General features: G+C 32.2%; 1 protein-coding gene across 4 annotated transcripts in view; it reads left to right on the forward strand.

Moving 5' to 3' along the window:
- The window catches only part of LOC136080829 (mucin-2-like), a 93,594-nt gene that overhangs the window by 59,180 nt on the left and 11,864 nt on the right, over positions 1-22,550 (forward strand). Inside the window, exons 4-8 of one of the 4 annotated variants that reach the window (XM_065798081.1) lie at positions 954-6,041; positions 6,678-8,876; positions 16,991-17,072; positions 17,589-17,779; positions 22,101-22,421. In XM_065798081.1, coding sequence (XP_065654153.1) covers positions 954-6,041; positions 6,678-8,876; positions 16,991-17,072; positions 17,589-17,779; positions 22,101-22,421 — 7,881 coding nt within the window. Of the gene's footprint in view, positions 1-953; positions 8,877-16,990; positions 17,073-17,588; positions 17,780-22,100; positions 22,422-22,550 lie in introns of all 4 variants that reach the window. The other 3 variants (XM_065798079.1, XM_065798080.1, XM_065798078.1) reach the window with 3 other exon arrangements.

Consider the following 22,550-nt stretch of genomic DNA (forward strand, 5'->3'; position numbering starts at 1 on the left):
TTACATGTAGTAAAACTACAGTGTACTGTGATATACTTACCGATGCTGCCATGCCATTTTAAAAACGCTTTGACAACTTAGTGTTTTGCCACTCTTCAGCCGGCAACGGCAAGCCAACAAAAAATAGCATATCGGACCTTCAGCGTTTTTGCAACGACGGCAAGCCGCGTTAGGTTTTACAGTGAACCAGCATCGGCATGCCAGCGGCGGCTTTACGCATCACGGTCCAATGAAAGCATGTTTGCTGGGAATATCTGCCAGACACAGTAAAGGGGTTAAACTCAAATTTAACATCAGAAGCAGGCAATTTTCCAAAAGTCAGAAGAAATAAAATCAAAGTTTTATTCTTGCTATTTTTCTTTCCTTTTCTTTTATAAACAGTACTATGATTTTTTTACTTTTTATGTAAGACAATACAACATATGGCCGTACATAAAAAGTTTGCCCTTCTACCATTTATTATTCCATTCCACACTTTTCTTTTCAAAAATTGCAGTTGATTTATTGCGTTGAGATTTACTTTGGAAATTGTGGGTTTCTTCTATTCAGCTATATTTTTAGCATTTGTTGTGTCATCTGTCTTATCAACAATATCAAATTTCATATTCAATTTCATAAAAAATACTAAAAGATCAATAATGACTAAATTTAAAATCACTTCTGATCAACATCTGAAAAGTTTTACTGAACTTTAAACTATTTTCGTATAACTTTTTAAAAACATGATAATCATAACAATGACAAAAATAATGATCATAACAATGTTAATGATGATAATAATAACAATGAGTTGAAAGTAGTGTTAATAATCATGATAATAAAAAAGAAAACAAAAATTATAACTAAGATGACAATAATAAATAAAATGATAATAAAAATGATAATGATATGCATTATTTTTATCTACATAAAACTACAATATTACACCTTATTTCATTTTTTTTCAAAAACAGCAATTGAAGATACGACAACAGCAATTGAAGGTACAACAACTAAACCTCCAACCACAACAACTGACCATACAACAACAACTAAAGCTTCAACCACAATAACTGAATCTACAACAACAACGGAAGCTACAACAACAACTGAACCTCCTACCACAACAACTGAAACTACAACAACAACAACTGAAGCTTCAACCACAATAACTGAATCTACAACAACTGAAGCTACAACAACAACTGAACCTCCTACTACAGCAACTGAAGCGACAACAACAACCGAAGCTTCAACCACAACAACTGAAGCTACAACAATAATGGAATCGACAACAACAATTGAAGCTACAACAACAACTGAACCTCTAACCACAACAACTGAAGCTACAACAGCAACAACGGAAGCTTCTACAACAACAACAACTGAAGCTACAACAACAACTGAAGCGGCATCAACAACAACTGAAGCTCCTACAACAACAACTGTAGCTACAACAACAACATCAGAAGATACAACAACAACAACTGAAACTGCAACTACAACAACTGAAGCTCAAACCACAACAACTGAACCTCCAACCACAACAACTGAAGCTACAACAACAACAACTGAAGCTTCAACCACAATAACTGAATCTACAACAACAATTGAAGCTACAACAACAACTGAACCTCCATCCACAACAACTGAAGCTACAACAACAGCAATTGAAGATACAACAACAACTGAACCTCCACCCACAACAACTGAAGCTACAACAACAACAACTGAAGCTCTAACTACAACAACTGAAGCTGCAACAACAACAACTGAAGCTGCAACGATAACAACTGAAGCTCCTACAACAACAACTGAAGCTACAACAACAACTGACACTACAACAACAATTGAGGCTACATCAACAACTGAACCTCTAACTACAACAACTGAAGCAATAACTACAGCACCAGAAACTACAACAACATCGGAAACTACAACAACAACTGAACCTCCAACCACAACAACAGAAGCTACAACCACAACAACTGAAGCTCTAACTACAACAACTGAAGCTGCAACAACAACAACTGAAGCTGAAACCACAACAACTGAAGCTACAACCATAACAACTAAAGCTACTACAACAACAGCAATTGAAGATACAACAACAACTGAACCTCCAACCACAACAACTGAAACTATAACAACAACAACTGAAGCTACAACAACAACTGACGCTACAACAACAATTGAGGCTACATCAACAACTGAACCTCAAACTTCAACAACTGAAGCAATAACTACAGCACCAGAAGCTACAACAACATCGGAAACTACAACAACAACTGAACCTCCAACCACAACAACAGAAGCTACAACCACAACAACTGAAGCTCTAACTACAACAACTGAAGCTGCAACAACAACAACTGAAGCTGAAACCACAACAACTGAAGCTACAACCATAACAACTGAAGCACCTACAACAACAGCAATTGAAGATACAACAACAACTGAACCTCCAACCACAACAACTGAAGCTACAACCATAACTGAAGCTCTAACTACAACAACTGAAGCTGCAACAACAACATCTGATGCTGCAACCACAACAACTGAAGCTACAACTATAACAACTAAAGCACCTACAACAACAGCAATTGAAGATACAACAACAACTGAACCTCCAACCACAACAACTGAAGCTACAACAACAACAACTGAAGCTCTAACTACAACAACTGAAGCTGCAACAACAACAACTGAAGCTGCAACGATAACAACTGAAGCTCCTACAACAACAACTGAAGCTACAACGACAACTGACACTTCAACAACAATTGAGGCTACATCAACAACTGAACCTCTAACTACAACAACTGAAGCAATAACTACAGCACCAGAAACTACAACAACATCGGAAACTACAACAACAACTGAACCTCCAACCACAACAACAGAAGCTACAACCACAACAACTGAAGCTCTAACTACAACAACTGAAGCTGCAACAACAACAACTGAAGCTGAAACCACAACAACTGAAGCTACAACCATAACAACTGAAGCTACTACAACAACAGCAATTGAAGATACAACAACAACTGAACCTCCACCCACAACAACTGAAGCTACAACAACAACAACTGAAGCTCTAACTACAACAACTGAAGCTGCAACAACAACAACTGAAGCTGCAACGATAACAACTGAAGCTCCTACAACAACAACTGAAGCTACAACAACAACTGACACTACAACAACAATTGAGGCTACATCAACAACTGAACCTCTAACTACAACAACTGAAGCAATAACTACAGCACCAGAAACTACAACAACATCGGAAACTACAACAACAACTGAACCTCCAACCACAACAACAGAAGCTACAACCACAACAACTGAAGCTCTAACTACAACAACTGAAGCTGCAACAACAACAACTGAAGCTGAAACCACAACAACTGAAGCTACAACCATAACAACTGAAGCTACTACAACAACAGCAATTGAAGATAAAACAACAACTGAACCTCCAACCACAACAACTGAAACTATAACAACAACAACTGAAGCTACAACAACAACTGACGCTACAACAACAATTGAGGCTACATCAACAACTGAACCTCTAACTTCAACAACTGAAGCAATAACTACAGCACCAGAAGCTACAACAACATCGGAAACTACAACAACAACTGAACCTCCAACCACAACAACAGAAGCTACAACCACAACAACTGAAGCTCTAACTACAACAACTGAAGCTGCAACAACAACAACTGAAGCTGAAACCACAACAACTGAAGCTACAACCATAACAACTGAAGCTACTACAACAACAGCAATTGAAGATACAACAACAACTGAACCTCCAACCACAACAACTGAAACTATAACAACAACAACTGAAGCTACAACAACAACTGACGCTACAACAACAATTGAGGCTACATCAACAACTGAACCTCTAACTTCAACAACTGAAGCAATAACTACAGCACCAGAAGCTACAACAACATCGGAAACTACAACAACAACTGAACCTCCAACCACAACAACAGAAGCTACAACCACAACAACTGAAGCTCTAACTACAACAACTGAAGCTGCAACAACAACAACTGAAGCTGAAACCACAACAACTGAAGCTACAACCATAACAACTGAAGCACCTACAACAACAGCAATTGAAGATACAACAACAACTGAACCTCCAACCACAACAACTGAAGCTACAACCATAACTGAAGCTCTAACTACAACAACTGAAGCTGCAACAACAACAACTGATGCTGCAACCACAACAACTGAAGCTACAACCATAACAACTGAAGCACCTACAACAACAGCAATTGAAGATACAACAACAACTGAACCTCCAACCACAACAACTGAAGCTACAACAACAACAACTGAAGCTCTAACTACAACAACTGAAGCTGCAACAACAACAACTGAAGCTGCAACCACAACAAATGAAGCTACAGCCATAATAACTGAAGCACCTACAACAACAGCAATTGAAGATACAACAACAACTGAACCTCCAACCACAACAACTGAAGCTACAACAACAACAACTGAAGCTGCAACGATAACAACTGAAGCTCCTACAACAACAACTGAAGCTACAACGACAACTGACACTACAACAACAATTGAGGCTACATCAACAACTGAACCTCTAACTTCAACAACTGAAGCAATAACTACAGCACCAGAAGCTACAACAACATCGGAAACTACAACAACTGAACCTCCAACCACAACAACAGAAGCTACAACCACAACAACTGAAGCTCTAACTACAACAACTGAAGCTGCAACAACAACAACTGAAGCTGCAACCACAACAACTGAAGCTACAGCCATAACTGAAGCACCTACAACAACCGCAATTGAAGATACAACAACAACTGAACCTCCACCCACAACAACTGAAGCTACAACAACAACAACTGAAGCTCTAACTACAACAACTGAAGCTGCAACAACAACAACTGAAGCTGCAACGATAACAACTGAAGCTCCTACAACAACAACTGAAGCTACAACGACAACTGACACTTCAACAACAATTGAGGCTACATCAACAACTGAACCTCTAACTACAACAACTGAAGCAATAACTACAGCACCAGAAGCTACAACAACATCGGAAACTACAACAACAACTAAACCTCCAACCACAACAACAGAAGCTACAACCACAACAACTGAAGCTCTAACTACAACAACTGAAGCTGCAACAACAACAACTGAAGCTGAAACCACAACAACTGAAGCTACAACCATAACAACTGAAGCACCTACAACAACAGCAATTGAAGATACAACAACAACTGAACCTCCAACCACAACAACAGAAGCTACAACCACAACAACTGAAGCTCTAACTACAACAACTGAAGCTGCAACAACAACAACTGAAGCTGAAACCACAACAACTGAAGCTACAACCATAACAACTGAAGCACCTACAACAACAGCAATTGAAGATACAACAACAACTGAACCTCCAACCACAACAACTGAAGCTACAACAACAACAACTGAAGCTCTAACTACAACAACTGAAGCTGCAACAACAACAACTGAAGCTGCAACGATAACAACTGAAGCTCCTACAACAACAACTGAAGCTACAACGACAACTGACACTTCAACAACAATTGAGGCTACATCAACAACTGAACCTCTAACTACAACAACTGAAGCAATAACTACAGCACCAGAAGCTACAACAACATCGGAAACTACAACAACAACTGAACCTCCAACCACAACAACAGAAGCTACAACCACAACAACTGAAGCTCTAACTACAACAACTGAAGCTGCAACAACAACAACTGAAGCTGAAACCACAACAACTGAAGCTACAACCATAACAACTGAAGCACCTACAACAACAGCAATTGAAGATACAACAACAACTGAACCTCCAACCACAACAACTGAAGCTACAACAACAACAACTGAAGCTCTAACTACAACAACTGAAGCTGCAACAACAACAACTGAAGCTGCAACCACAACAAATGAAGCTACAGCCATAATAACTGAAGCACCTACAACAACAGCAATTGAAGATACAACAACAACTGAACCTCCAACCACAACAACTGAAGCTACAACAACAACAACTGAAGCTGCAACGATAACAACTGAAGCTCCTACAACAACAACTGAAGCTACAACGACAACTGACACTACAACAACAATTGAGGCTACATCAACAACTGAACCTCTAACTTCAACAACTGAAGCAATAACTACAGCACCAGAAGCTACAACAACATCGGAAACTACAACAACTGAACCTCCAACCACAACAACAGAAGCTACAACAACAACAACTGAAGCTCTAACTACAACAACTGAAGCTGCAACAACAACAACTGAAGCTGCAACCACAACAACTGAAGCTACAGCCATAACTGAAGCACCTACAACAACCGCAATTGAAGATACAACAACAACTGAACCTCCACCCACAACAACTGAAGCTACAACAACAACAACTGAAGCTCTAACTACAACAACTGAAGCTGCAACAACAACAACTGAAGCTGCAACGATAACAACTGAAGCTCCTACAACAACAACTGAAGCTACAACGACAACTGACACTTCAACAACAATTGAGGCTACATCAACAACTGAACCTCTAACTACAACAACTGAAGCAATAACTACAGCACCAGAAGCTACAACAACATCGGAAACTACAACAACAACTAAACCTCCAACCACAACAACAGAAGCTACAACCACAACAACTGAAGCTCTAACTACAACAACTGAAGCTGCAACAACAACAACTGAAGCTGAAACCACAACAACTGAAGCTACAACCATAACAACTGAAGCACCTACAACAACAGCAATTGAAGATACAACAACAACTGAACCTCCAACCACAACAACAGAAGCTACAACCACAACAACTGAAGCTCTAACTACAACAACTGAAGCTGCAACAACAACAACTGAAGCTGAAACCACAACAACTGAAGCTACAACCATAACAACTGAAGCACCTACAAAAACAGCAATTGAAGATACAACAACAACTGAACCTCCAACCACAACAACTGAAGCTACAACAACAACAACTGAAGCTCTAACTACAACAACTGAAGCTGCAACAACAACAACTGAAGCTGCAACGATAACAACTGAAGCTCCTACAACAACAACTGAAGCTACAACGACAACTGACACTTCAACAACAATTGAGGCTACATCAACAACTGAACCTCTAACTACAACAACTGAAGCAATAACTACAGCACCAGAAGCTACAACAACATCGGAAACTACAACAACAACTGAACCTCCAACCACAACAACAGAAGCTACAACCACAACAACTGAAGCTCTAACTACAACAACTGAAGCTGCAACAACAACAACTGAAGCTGAAACCACAACAACTGAAGCTACAACCATAACAACTGAAGCTACTACAACAACAGCAATTGAAGATACAACAACAACTGAACCTCCACCCACAACAACTGAAGCTACAACAACAACAACTGAAGCTCTAACTACAACAACTGAAGCTGCAACAACAACAACTGAAGCTGCAACGATAACAACTGAAGCTCCTACAACAACAACTGAAGCTACAACAACAACTGACACTACAACAACAATTGAGGCTACATCAACAACTGAACCTCTAACTACAACAACTGAAGCAATAACTACAGCACCAGAAACTACAACAACATCGGAAACTACAACAACAACTGAACCTCCAACCACAACAACAGAAGCTACAACCACAACAACTGAAGCTCTAACTACAACAACTGAAGCTGCAACAACAACAACTGAAGCTGAAACCACAACAACTGAAGCTACAACCATAACAACTGAAGCTACTACAACAACAGCAATTGAAGATACAACAACAACTGAACCTCCAACTACAACAACTGAAACTATAACAACAACAACTGAAGCTACAACAACAACTGACGCTACAACAACAATTGAGGCTACATCAACAACTGAACCTCTAACTTCAACAACTGAAGCAATAACTACAGCACCAGAAGCTACAACAACATCGGAAACTACAACAACAACTGAACCTCCAACCACAACAACAGAAGCTACAACCACAACAACTGAAGCTCTAACTACAACAACTGAAGCTGCAACAACAACAACTGAAGCTGAAACCACAACAACTGAAGCTACAACCATAACAACTGAAGCACCTACAACAACAGCAATTGAAGATACAACAACAACTGAACCTCCAACCACAACAACTGAAGCTACAACAACAACAACTGAAGCTCTAACTACAACAACTGAAGCTGCAACAACAACAACTGAAGCAACAACAACAACTGATACTACATCAACAACTGAAGCTCCAACAACAGTAATTGAAGATACAACAACAACAAATGAAGCTACAACTACAACATCGGTTGCTCAAACCACAACAACTGAAGCTGTAACAACAACTGAAACTCTAACCACAACAACTGAAGCTACAACCATAACAACTGAAGCTCCAACAACAATAACTGAAGCTACAACAACAACAACTGAAGCTCTAACTACAACAACTGAAGCTGCAACAACAACAACTGAAGCAACAACAACAACTGATACTACATCAACAACTGAAGCTCCAACAACAGTAATTGAAGATACAACAACAACAAATGAAGCTACAACTACAACATCGGTTGCTCAAACCACAACAACTGAAGCTGTAACAACAACTGAAACTCTAACCACAACAACTGAAGCTACAACCATAACAACTGAAGCTCCAACAACAATAACTGAAGCTACAACAACAACAACTGAAGTCACAACCACTACTATTGAAGCTACATCAACAACAACTGACGCTCCGACCTCTTCAACTGAATCTACAACAACAACAACTGAAGCCACCTCTACAACAGGTACTTTATGAGTTTTTGTTTTACTTCTATTTACCTTTTTTTTTAATTTTTTTTTACAGTTAAAACAGAACAAAGGTCAATATTGTTTTGCCAATCTTAATAAATTTGTTTTTATTTCGGTTTTTTATTACATTCCTCTCTATTATTTTATTTATAAACCACATGGCTAGTTATGTTTTTATATATTACATATAAATGGGGTGAGTAAAATAGTTTTTCTGAAGTAAATGAAAAATAAGTAAAAAAATTCAAATAAAACGCAAGCTTTAGTGCCAATATCAGTTTATGATACTTTTGAATAGCTACTTTCCTCATAGAGGACAAAGGAATAAAAATGACCCCCTGTTTATTATTACTTTGCATGATGTGTTGAGCAGAAACAATCTTTAAATTTGTGTATGCTTCTTTTTAAACTTTAGGTGAATTGAAACACTTAAGCATAGAGTGAAATAATAGAGTACCTTTGTTGTTTGAATCCAAATATTTTAATAAATTTAGTTTCTCCTCCTTCTTGCTCAAGATATTTACTCAACCAATCTTGAAATCATAATCTTAAGTATTAAAAATAAATTTCCTTAAAAACTGTTAAATAAAAATTAATACTTTAAACAGCCTTAGAGTATAATATTAATTTTAAAAGCAGCTTATAAAAAGTTTTTTTAAATGTTTACATAGTATAGAGGATGACCTACCAGTCAAAATCAAAGTAGATACAAGTTACAGCAAAAAAACAAAATTTTTAAATAAAATTGAACCGACTGTCTAGCCAAATAAAAAAAAAAAGTTTTCTTTTAATTTGATTTGTTACCAATATAAGAAAATAATTATTATATAATTATTACATAAACATGTGCCCATCAACATTGTATATTTGTAAAATTTTGCCTCTCCTCACCCTATTGTTTCTATTAACCCCATTTTGCAGTACATATATTGTTATATTGTTGTTAATTAATCACATGTTATATTGCATTTTGTTTTCTATAAGTCACTTGTTCTATTTAACTTAGCTGTTTGTAAATCATGTGTTCTTTTTTTTTTTTTGTAGTTTATTAATCACATTAGTAGATTGGTTCATAAATGCCCCCCAAAAGAGAGCTAAACGCGAGAGTAATATAGGGTTTATGGTTTTCAGGGAATACCTGGAAAATTTAGGGAGCTTTTTTAGAAAATCTTTAAATTCAGTGAAAACTCAGGGAATATTTTTTAGTTTTATATATAACTTGAAGTTATTTTGCAATATACAAATTTTGAGTTTTTATTTTTATTCAAAGTTGCTTCCTACAGTGGTTTTTATAACTTTTATAATATATAGTAACCATATTTTTTGATAAATATTTAATTTAATATAATAATATAAGATATGACTACAGAAAAGACCTATTTTCAAGAAGATTGGTTACAACACCATATTTATGCCATATTTACTGCCCATTGTAAAAGATGTAAAAAATCGTTTGAATTGTTTAATATGGGTATTCAGGCTGTTAAAAGTCATGCTGCAGGTATTTATATAAACTTTTTTAATGTGAGAGTGAAAATTAAAAAGAAGTAATGTTTGATTAGTTCTTGATTTTATATTTTGATCTCAGTTTTTAATAGATTGTAATCAACTTTGTGGTTGCTGTTATTGTTTTCACATTACTATTTCAATGTTATTGTTTTCACATTACTATTTCAAGTTTTGCAAGTTAAACTGACTGTGTCAAAAAAGATAACATTAAAATGTTAGACAATTTTAAAACCTAAATGTTTAATCTTCAATTATCTTTTTTTAGGTAAAAAGCATCTGCTGCAAAGCCTTTTAACTTTTTCTTTGTTAATGGAGAAGAGTTGTGAGAATAAATCATCCTTCTCAACTAACGCTGAGATCATATGGGCACTGAAATCTACAATGAGCTGCTATTCTAATAATTTATGTGCAAATTTAAACAACACTTTTAAAAAGATGTTTCCTGACAGCAAGGTAGCAGAAGATTTCACCATGAGTTCCACAAATATATCATACATTGTTATCCATGGACTAGCGCCTTCAAGACACTCTTAGAAGAAGAAATCACAAAATCAAATTGTTACATCATATCTTTTGAGGAGAGTTTGAACGACATAACCCAAACATGTCAGATAGACCTACTTGTTCGATATTGGGATGTCAATGACAAAATCAAAGTACGATATTGGACATCAGCTTTTCTTGATCATTCTACAGCTTGTGACATTCTTACTCATTTCAGCAAAAACTTATCAAGATTTGATTCAAGTAAAATGTTTCCATGAATGTACCCTCTACAATTTGGAAATTTATTGATGATCTAAATAAACACAGAAAGAACAACAAGATGGTACAGCTTAAAAGTATTGGAAGTTGCTCCTTGCATGTAATTCATGGTGCCTTTAAAGCAGCTATTGAATCAACCACATGGAATATTAAAGAAACTCTGAAAGGGTGTTGGCAAATTCTTCATGACAGCTTGGCTAGACATCAAGATTATGAAACAGTCACGGAATATATATATATTTATTTTATATTATTATTTTACAAAATATATATATTTGATTTATTCAGGTAGCCTAAAATATGATAAAAATATTTGTTATAAATGTTTTTAAGAAAATCATAATAGTATGCATTTTGTTTAATATATAAATAAGTCCCAGCTTTTAATTGCTAAAACAAAGGAAAATAAAAAATCACGCACAGAAATGGAAATCCCCTAATGCTATGAAACAAAAAGCAAATGAGAAAAATGAAGAAATTAAGAAATTAGAGCTAGCACTTGGTATCTTACAGCAAAAGAGAAAGTTACTAAAATAACTTTATATAGAATAGTTCTCATATAAAGTTTATATTTTGTTAAAACACATTACTTTGTTCGAAATATCTTTAAAAAAAATTCATTTTACTTTTCTAATAAAAGAATATAAAAAGGAATAAGGTTTAAATATCAATAAATTGCAAAGAAAAATTATATGTTAAATACAAATTGTTATTTTTTAAATATATTTTTTATATTTATTGGACTTTTATGGCTTTGTTTCCTTATTAAACTACTTTTTATTAAAAACCTACCTTTTACAGATTGCTATCAATTAATTAAGAAGTATCTAATTTCTTTAAAAAATTCTGATAAAAATATTAGGGAAACATGGATTCAGTTGCGAAAGTATTATATCCTTCAGCATTAACAAGGAAAATTGTATACTTTTCACCCCCAATCCAACAGATTCAAGCTACACTTCATCAACATTTTCCACTGCCAAAACTGAAGGTATACTCTTAAACTGTGATACCATACTGCACTTTTTGTAAGTGGTAGCTTTAATGAAACAATTCTTGAGGCAGATGCTTAGGGTACAACATATATGCCATTTGCATATATGTGTTGTATCTCATCTCTGAAAGTGTGTCATCAGCTCTTCCGTTGAACATTATGATAAACAACTTGATACCTGCATTTCAAACATTCTCTTGCACACAAAACAAGTTAATAAAGCAGTCAAACAATTTTTGTGTCTCTTGATTTCTGTAGAAGGCGTAATGTGGAAGCTTTACCTTTTACATGTATAGCTGATGTTGTATCACATCCACCGAACGCATGAATTAGAAGCAAGTATGGTATAACTGAACTGTCCAAGCTGGTTATTGCAGTTTCTATATCCAACTGCGTGTGTTAACTTCTACCATTTTTATCATAATTTAATAACCTGACCCATCCCCTTCTTCCAAAATCAAATCATAATTATTACGTCAGTATCATTGGCAACTACTATTACAGAATCTCTATTTTTGCATTAATCCAAAGCTGCTTTAACTATCGTTGTGTCAGCATTATCATTTGCATGCATAACAGTGCAGCCATCAATTTCAAACTTATCACTGATCAGTTCAATTAACTTACACTAGTTAGTTTGGTTTAAAACAAATATGTTTTGGTCAACCTACACCTTTATGTCTGACCGTACATCAATATCAGGATATCTAGCTAACTTTATTGACCGCCTATGATGTTCATGATCTTTTGTTGATGGACTGTGATTATAACCGTCAAAAACAATTGTAGCTTTCGCAAAGTTTGCTTTAACATACTTTCTGTTCTGAAAGTTGTATCACTTTTCCAGATGATCTAAAAATATAAGTAAACAATATTACAATATTGTATTTAATTATTATTATAATATATGTATATATATATATATATATATATATATATATATATATATATATATATATATATATATATATATATATATATATAAAATTATTTTTTAAATTTCATTTAAAAATTAATAACTTTAAATTATGCCTAGAAATTTAAAGTAAAATAACTTACCTTTCTTAACAATGCTCCACCATTCACTACATGGTGCTTCGCCTCGATAATATCAGATTCATTAGTTGACAGAAAATCCTTTCGCAACAATGTTTCCACAAGTGATGCTTTATTTGGCTTTCTCATGCTATTGTCTAGAAATGCTGTTGGAACTGGAGTTAATTCTTAGTCAAAGACTAGAAATGCTGTTGGAACTGGAGTCAATTCTTAGTCAAAGTAACTCTTAATATCATCACATCTCTCTGTAATCAGTAACAACCATGTGAATAATAAAGCAGGATTGATGCTAATCTTTTGATTGTTAATATGAACAATATTCTTCAGATCAGACCTTTGTCTGATCTGAAGAATATTTCCAAATTTCTCATTTTGATTGCTACTGTTGTGTTTGTTGCTGGTCAATTCAGACAAAGCATTATGAATGCCCGCACAAGAATGCATAGATTGCAGCCATAAAGTGCAAACTGATGAAGTAAATCCTTTACCTCTATTCAAGCCACCTCGATTTTTCAATGAATACATGAGTACCTGGTAGAATAAAGATTCAAGCACACGTAGGTTTTGCATAGTGGATGAGACCTGTACCTGCAAAAAGGTTAAGCATTTGATTCAACATGATCAAATGAAGATTCCTATCTCCTTCACGGGAAACACAGATAAATCGACGCATAATATTAATGTATTTCATATACTGAAGCCATAACTTTGCCATTCGTGACTTGGAAGCTAATATAGTTTTCAACAAGTCAATAATCGAATCAAGCTTTTCAATAGCTGCACAAGGAACATCAAGGTAGTTAATTTTCTTTTCTGAGATTTTCTTGCAGAATTTTTCAATCTCAATCAATTCTTCAGGTGTTAATTTGCTATTTGCCAAATCTGAATTTGCATATTGTTGGAGCTTTAGAGTAAGAGCAGTATCAACAAGAATGTGCCCTTGTGTTGCCCAAGCAATCGCTTTACCATTGAGCATATGTTTCACACTGTTCTCTCCATAGACAGTATGAATAGCGCACTCTAAGCCTGAACAATTCATAAAAGATCCAATACTACCGGCAAAAGACATCAGTGCATGGAAACCACCTAGATGTACTTCTATATATAGAGACTTTTCAACAACAATTTTAATTGCCTCTTCCTGCAATAGTTTGTCGAAAGTATTTGAAGGTGTTTCCACATTTAGTATCTTTGATTGATTGATGACAAATACCAAAGTAGAATAAATAGATGTCATATCTGAAGGATTGAGATCAATAATTGGAACATTGTAATTGTGGATTTTAGCAGATGATCACCAATAGATAAGTCTTGCATGTATCCCAACAAATTTAGCATTTCCTTTTTTGAAAACAATCCTGCAGCGTTCCAGATGCTATATGCTGACAGATTTGAAGACGTATGGAAACAATAGCTCAACTCTTGGTTTAAAGATAATTTTTTAATACAATCTAAGTTTTGAATGTATGTAGTTAGAGATTCATACTTTACTTCCTTTTCTCGTCACTTCATTTTTTAAAAGAAGTCTACTGGATCTATGTAATTTTATTTCTATAATTGGGTGATCTCTCCTAGATATGGTAGATGCGATCATATATCCATCCCATGGGAATTGGAGTGTTCCAAGCCCATCTAATATGCAAATATTATGATCAATATTGTCCGCTATAAAATGGGTAAACGCATCCTCAGAATTAAATTGTTTTAACTGTTTATCTACTGGTTGTGACAGTGATGCCTGTTGAAATCTTGTAACCTTGCTGTACGATATTCCAAACCCTAATTTAAACAACTCGTCATTTAACCACCTAAAACCATAAAGATGATCTGCCTCAACTGCAAGTGAAAAAATATTGGCGGTACTAGCAAAAGCTTTAATAATACATTTCCCAATACTTTCTTTTTGAATTCTTGAGTTTGTGAACTCTCCAAGAAACAATCCTTAAATTTCTGGAATCGAATCACCTTTTATTTCTTAACTTGTTGGGTAGTAGTCAGTACTGTATACTTTTTCTCGGATATCAGCTTTTATTAAATTAGCTGCCACCTTTATAATTCGGATTTTTTCACATTCAACATCTTTATTTATTTCTTTCAATTTTTTGTTTATAATGCCCAAATTTATCTTTCAACAACCTCTTTAAGAACTGTTTATCATACACTTCCTCAACTTTGGCCATAACTTTTTTTAATTTATTACAAAACTGGCTGAGCATTATAATTTCTGAAGTTGCTTTGAACCATTTCCATGCTTGGTTAAGTGTGTCTATTGTATTCTCATTTTTCAACCTTCCTATTTTAGTGGATTTTGCTGATTTTTTTTGGTTTGGAAATATAAACACAGCTCTAATGATATCTAGCTTCCGCAGCAAAAAGATCAATGTAACTTAGTAATCGAGCTTGAATCTAAAGAGCCGATGAGTCATTTGCATTTTCCTCCAGTTTTAAAGTGCAAATGCAAAGTAAGCCTACTTTGCATTTGCACTTTAATATCTAATGTTGATATCTTGATACCATATGCTTATCTTTTCGATTTGGGTTTTTTTAATGCTGGATACATTGTTCAGCACAATAAAAACAGTTTATTTTCCAAGCAAAAGTGTCTATATATTTTCGAGTTTTTTTTCTTGAAGATTCTTAAACAGCGATACGTTTGTTGTTAAAAAATTTTCCACAGCTTTCGTGTACTCGATTGTGCTAAACATAACTCTCTGAGTAACGAATCTTCCTTTTGAACTTTGCTGAATTGTAACAACCCACTAAATCCTCTTTCTGTCACTTGAATCAAATTCACTTTTGTTGGTTCTTTACAAATAACACACTCCATAATTTGTTTTATATAAGCAAAAATAAAAACAAAAGAACATAGTAAATTGTAAAAATAAAAAATCACAGTTTATTTTAAATTTTCATACGAAAGCAAATAAATTCAGCACGAAAGTGCCACAACATGTTAAATCTTTCAAAAAATACAATGCATCGACTTCTTGAGAGAAAAAGAAAGCCAAAAAGTTTGGGTATATTGGAAAAAATCCACTATTTTTAAATATTTTTACCCCCTGAAAATACATAACAGTTCTAAATTTGATCGTTTAGGTTCACTTTTCTTTTATTCACCAAAAATCAGAATAAGATAGACAGTAATTAATAAGCATAAGAATAACAGTCATTAATAACATTTTACAGTATGTATAAAGCCTAATTTTTCCCTCTGAAAATGAATAAAAGTATTAAATTTTATCCTTGAGGTTCGATTTTCTTTTTATTATGACAAATCAAAAAAAGATAGATAATAGTCATTAATAACATTTTACAACCTATAAAAGGCCTAATTTAGGCAAAATAAGCTTAAAATCCGCTATTTTAATTTTCTTTAACCCCTCGATTTTTTTTTTTTTTTAAATTTATATTTTCGTTAACTTGCATTTATATTCGATAAATATAAACTTAAATGAGATCAAATTAGTAACTGACAATTTACTATTTTTAATTTGAATAGAGGTGCTGTTTTAGGATTTCCCAAGAAAACCATATGTTTTTGAAATTTATCGTATTAGGTGCCTTACTTTGACATCAGATTGTGAAAAATGCTCAAGGAGTATGCAGGTGGGGTTTCAGATTTCAACAATTGAAGGCTAGTAGAGACTTTTAGGCTAGAAACTGCTTCTGCACTACTTAGTTTCCACTTTAACAATTATATGGTCCCTTTTTATTAGAGTAATAATCTAAAAGAAAAAAATAGCTTATATATATATTTATTTATTTAACTTTGTATATAATTTTTAGCTCCTAAACGTCCTATTATTATAACTGCAACATCTTTTGTAATCGACGTTTCTAAAAATATAGTAAACTATAGTGATGCCTCGTAAGTTCATTTTTATTTTAATCATAGTTGTTTAATAATGTTTTTTTGTTGTTGTTTTTTTTATAATATTTTTTAAATATATTTGTTTTCAAATGTTATTTTTTATTATTTAAAACAATTGCTAGTTACATCTTTTAAAAGAGTTTTTAATATTACATTATTTTATTGGCTATAGTTTAATCTTTTTAATATTTAATCTCTTACATAGTTTTAACTCTATTTAATATAAAAGTGATCATAAATATAAAATTATTAAAAATTATATAAAATTGACAATCACATTTTTTCCATTTGATATGTTAGTATTGTTGTGGTAACAAATATTTAGTTCTTTTCTTAAAATAAAATATTAAATATTAAAATATTTAATATTTAGTTTTTTTCTAAAGTTTTTTTTTACTTATTTTTAATCCGCTATTATTGAAAAATGTTTTTTTCAATTATTATAGATTTTTATTTCTTTAATTATTGTATATATTTAATGAAGAGTATTAAGAAATACTTATACTGTTGCAGGTATTATATAATTTTGGTGGCTTGCAAACGTGGTCAGCGATGCCCTCCTGAAAGGGATCCAGGCTCATACTCTTGGGATGATATAAGAAATCATACAGATGGATTATACCTAGTTGGGAAGTTGAACCCAAGTAATGTGAACTTACCATTTACAGTTGGAGGTGGATCAAATCGCAAACGAAGAGATACAAGTATTTTTTATACCTGTTTTTTTCTGTTATACTGTTATTGTTCTTAAGATTAAAATAACTTTAAAATAACCATAAAATAACTTTAAAATTGAAATAAAATAACTAAAAAATTGAAGTAAATTTGTGTATCCTACATTAGCACATAAATTAATAACAATAATTATAATATATAAATATAAAGTACTAAATGTTTGAAATTGAAATTGAAATGAAGTTCCTAACTTTTGATTATAAGAAATTAAAAACATGTTAGGAGTTACATGTTAGAATGATGTTATTATCATTATAATGATGCTAGATGCACAATTATTATAATTGTAAAGTGCAGAGTTTTAGAGTGAGAATATAGTTGACAGAAATAATAAAAATTCTAAATTGCTTGATTTAGAGAAACATGCAGACAAAATGAAATTTCTATGCATCAAATTTCATTGATGTTCAAGGTATACCTTGAACATCAATGAAATCAACTAGAGCAGTTTCAATTACATTTTTAATGCTAGAAAGTTTGGAATGGAATCAACTAGAGCAGTTTGAAAAATGCAATCAACTAGAGCAGTTTCAATTAATTTTTTATGGTTTTGCCTAATAGAGCAAGGGTATCGTTGGAAGAACCATTCTGAATAGAACAACATTGCACAGTGATAAATGTAAAGAGTGGTGGTAAATTAAAAATTTACCACCACTCTTTACATAGGTGGTAAATTTTTCTTGATTATGACTTCTGATGATTTTCTCAGTAATCGTATTATTCTTGTGTTGATGAATGGCAATACTCTTATTGAGTCATTGACTCTGAGTTACAGTGTCTAATGAAATTTTTTTTACTATTCACAGACCTTTTAAAGAAACCATATATCCGATTTAAAAAAATATCAGCATCCTCTAAGGTTGCTTATCTTATTGATGGTCATCATTTTTCTTGCTTTAATTTCCATTTTTTTACCTTTTTTATAAATCTCATCTGTTTTAGGCCTTTGATATGCTAAAAATTATAGCCTCACTACCTTTATCTAACTCATGAACTTTTTAGTTATTATGATAAACAATTTAGCAGTAAAAGAAACAGAAGTTAAACTCCAATTAAAAAAAAAAATTGAGTTGTTGCACTCAAAATGAGATTCTAAAAGTTTGGCAGGTTAAAAACTTAAAGACTCTGCTATTAGTATAACAAAGACTTATTGGGCAATAGAGGGGTCAAAACAATTACTACAGATTTCTTTTTCTAGCAGGGAGTAAATCAAGAATCAGTAATGCATAATATATTAATTTGATATTCTGTCACCCATCCATCATGTTAAAACTTTTTTTTTATAAACAAAACATTAAACTCTTAACTTTAATCATTAAATATTGTAAGAATAATTGAATTAAAAACAACAACATCCTGTAATACTCATTATATATAAGAATTAATAAAATTAGTTTATTTTGATGTCGTCATGAATCAAAATTTTTCAATAATAAAAACTTTTACAAAAATTAAACGTGCCAAAATCAAATCAAGCCATAATATGGAGATTTTTTTACTTATTTAAATTCTGGTAAATTATCAGATTTTTTCTCCTAAGATTTTTACTAATGATAAATTTTTACTCCTTGTAACAAATTACACATTACATTTTTATTCACTAGTAAAAGTCTTATATATATAGGATTCCCATTCTCCTCTTTTTTCTGTAGGAGAACGCTGTAAAAACTTCAATTTTAATTAGTTTAGCGTCGCACTCTCCTACGCAAAAAAGAGAAGAATGGGAACCCTATATATATATATATATATATATATATATATATATATATATATATATATATATATATATATATATATATATATATATATATATATATATATATATTACAGGATGTTGTTGTTTTTATTCAATTATTCTTACATATTTATATATATATATATATATATATATATATATATATATATATATATATATATATATATATATATATATATATATAAATATGTGGCCACAGTCGAAGGGAAGGCTGCCGCCAATGGCTTCCTCCTCCCTAAAGAGTTAGCGCCGCACTCTCTACGCAAAAAAGAATTAGTTTAGCGCCGCACTCTCCTACGCAAAAAAGAGAAGAATGGGAACCCTATATATATATATATATATATATATATATATATATATATATATATATATATATATATATATATATATATATATATATATATATTACAGGATGTTGTTGTTTTTAATTCAATTATTCTTACATATTTATATATATATATATATATATATATATATATATATATATATATATATATATATATATATATATATATATATATATATAAATATGTGGCCACAGTCGAAGGGAAGGCTGCCGCCAATGGCTTCCTCCTCCCTAAAGAGTTGACCTATGGCAGAATGCTACTTTATCATCCGGAGACGTAATCAAGATGATGTACTTAACTATAAATGCTAAACTTTAATTCTAGACTTTAAACTTCCTCCCTAAATCTAAGTTGATTTATGTATATTTCACTGTGCATATCTGGGTCTATTTTGTTTTTGGAATACGTAACATGTTTGCTAAACAGTAACGTGATCTTTATTTTTACATGTAGCCGATGTTTGTGTGGATTGTTAAGGACACATTATGTTACAACTTTAGGCCACAGAGTTAAGACTGCATGGTTACTTAAGGTGTCAGGTACTCATGTTTAAATCAAGTTTACTCTAATGCTTTAAATCAATTATAACTAAAGCAAACAAAAAAATATTCAACTTAAAAGACATTTTTCATTAGCAACAAATTGTAGAAATTTTTTTTCAACATTTTTTGCTTTAAATTTAATCTTTATCCATGGGGATTTCTATGTAATCTTTATCCATACAAACTTCTATGTAATCTTTATCCGTGCTATCCTTTTTCTTACAAATTTCACCAGACATACTTACTCTTTGTGAGGATAGTTGTTTAGACTGTTGTTCATCAGATGTTAGTGTTGATGGTATTTTCTTAGTTTATATTTTTTTATTTATATATTATACTGGGCATATAATAATAATTAATTGTTTTGAAATATTTTGTTCATTGTTTATATCATTGTTTTAAATTATTCTGACTATTTTATACTTTTATATGTTTTTTCTCAGCACTATTTCACTACCATTTTAATTTTTGACAATTGTTAAAATTGATCCAAGTAAATCAGAAACTTATATTTATTATTATTAAGCTCAATTGAAATCAGTTTTTTTCTTTTTGCTTGTTAGTATTAAATCAAACAATGCATGAGTCTCACAAGTCTTTTTTTTTCTTCATCCCTATTTACCATACTTTATAAAATCATCTTAAAACTGATGATTTACATTGTTATGGTTCTTGGGTTGATGTCTATTGTCATTTTATTAAAAAATGTTCTTTTTATGTTATCTTTTAGATTTATGCAGGGATGCTAGCTTATTTCTTCTTTTTTTTTTTTAGATTCTAATACAAAGATTTTATATTCTTTCTAACTATTATCTTTTTACTGCTTTAGAAATTTTGAGTATTCAAATAAAAAAACAACTAATATCTTAACATTAGACAAATGAGACAGACAAACCAAAGAGATCATTTATGATCGGTGCTCTGTTTATTGCAATTCAAAGGTGCTGATATTATCAATACTGGAATGTATGAGTGCATCATCAACAAATGATCTTCTTTAGTTGTGAGAAAAGGTTATTAATTAATAAAAAAAAGGAATGTCGAACATATAAAATAAATGCAAAAGAAATATAAAAAGTAGTATGGAACCTAAGATCGATATTTGTGGTACTCTCTTGTTAATTATAAATAAAAGATTTTACTAGATTTTCCATCAAGATTTAGTTAAAGAACTTGTTGTATATAAACAGTTTTAAGATAAATATGTGAAAGTGTTATGGATTTTGTAGAACCGCACCGAGTAACTGTTCTATTTATCAGTGCAGTTCTATTTATTAGTGCAGTTCTATTTATTAGTGCAGTTTCTATTTATCAATGCAATTTATATTTATTTGCCTGAAACTATTAGTATTAAAGAAAAAAAGTGACTCAAAATTTAAAAATTTTTTTTTTTTTTGTAATAAATTGTTTTTAATAATTATTTCTAGAAAAAAATGAATTATTTAACATATAAGTTTTTCAAAAATAAAGTTAAAGTGGGAATAAAGATTGCAAATTAACGTTTTATAAATTTTATAAGGTTTTAAAATTTCTCAAAACTAAGCATAATCAAAAATTTAATAGTTTAATGAATTATAAATGAATTTATATATTTTAAAGCTAAATAATTATTTCTATTTTAATAACAAAATTTTACCTCTTATAGTTCCTGAACCTTCTAATCCTCCTCTAGCAACAGGAGAATCTTTTTCCACATTTGTTAAAACTGTTACTGCAAATATTACTATAACCTCTTCATACAGTGAAGTTGTAGTTACGGGTGATCCGACAACAACAACCGAGACAACAACAACAACTGAAGCCATAACGACAACAACTGAAGATACAACAACAACAACTGAAGCAACAATAACGACAACAACTGAGGCTCCAACCACAACTACTGAAGCTACAACTGCAACAACTGAAGCTCCAACAACAACAGAAGCTCTAACCTTATCAACTGAAGCTACAACAACAACAATTAGTTAGTTTTTTTTTTTTTTGTTTCGTTTTTTATTTAACGGATTTCTTTTATTTGTATTAGGTTTTGTTGTTTTATATGGTTGATTTATATATATATATATATATATATATATATATATATATATATATA

This window comes from Hydra vulgaris, chromosome 05 (assembly GCF_038396675.1).
Source record: "Hydra vulgaris chromosome 05, alternate assembly HydraT2T_AEP".
Classification (NCBI taxonomy): Eukaryota; Metazoa; Cnidaria; class Hydrozoa; order Anthoathecata; family Hydridae; genus Hydra; species Hydra vulgaris.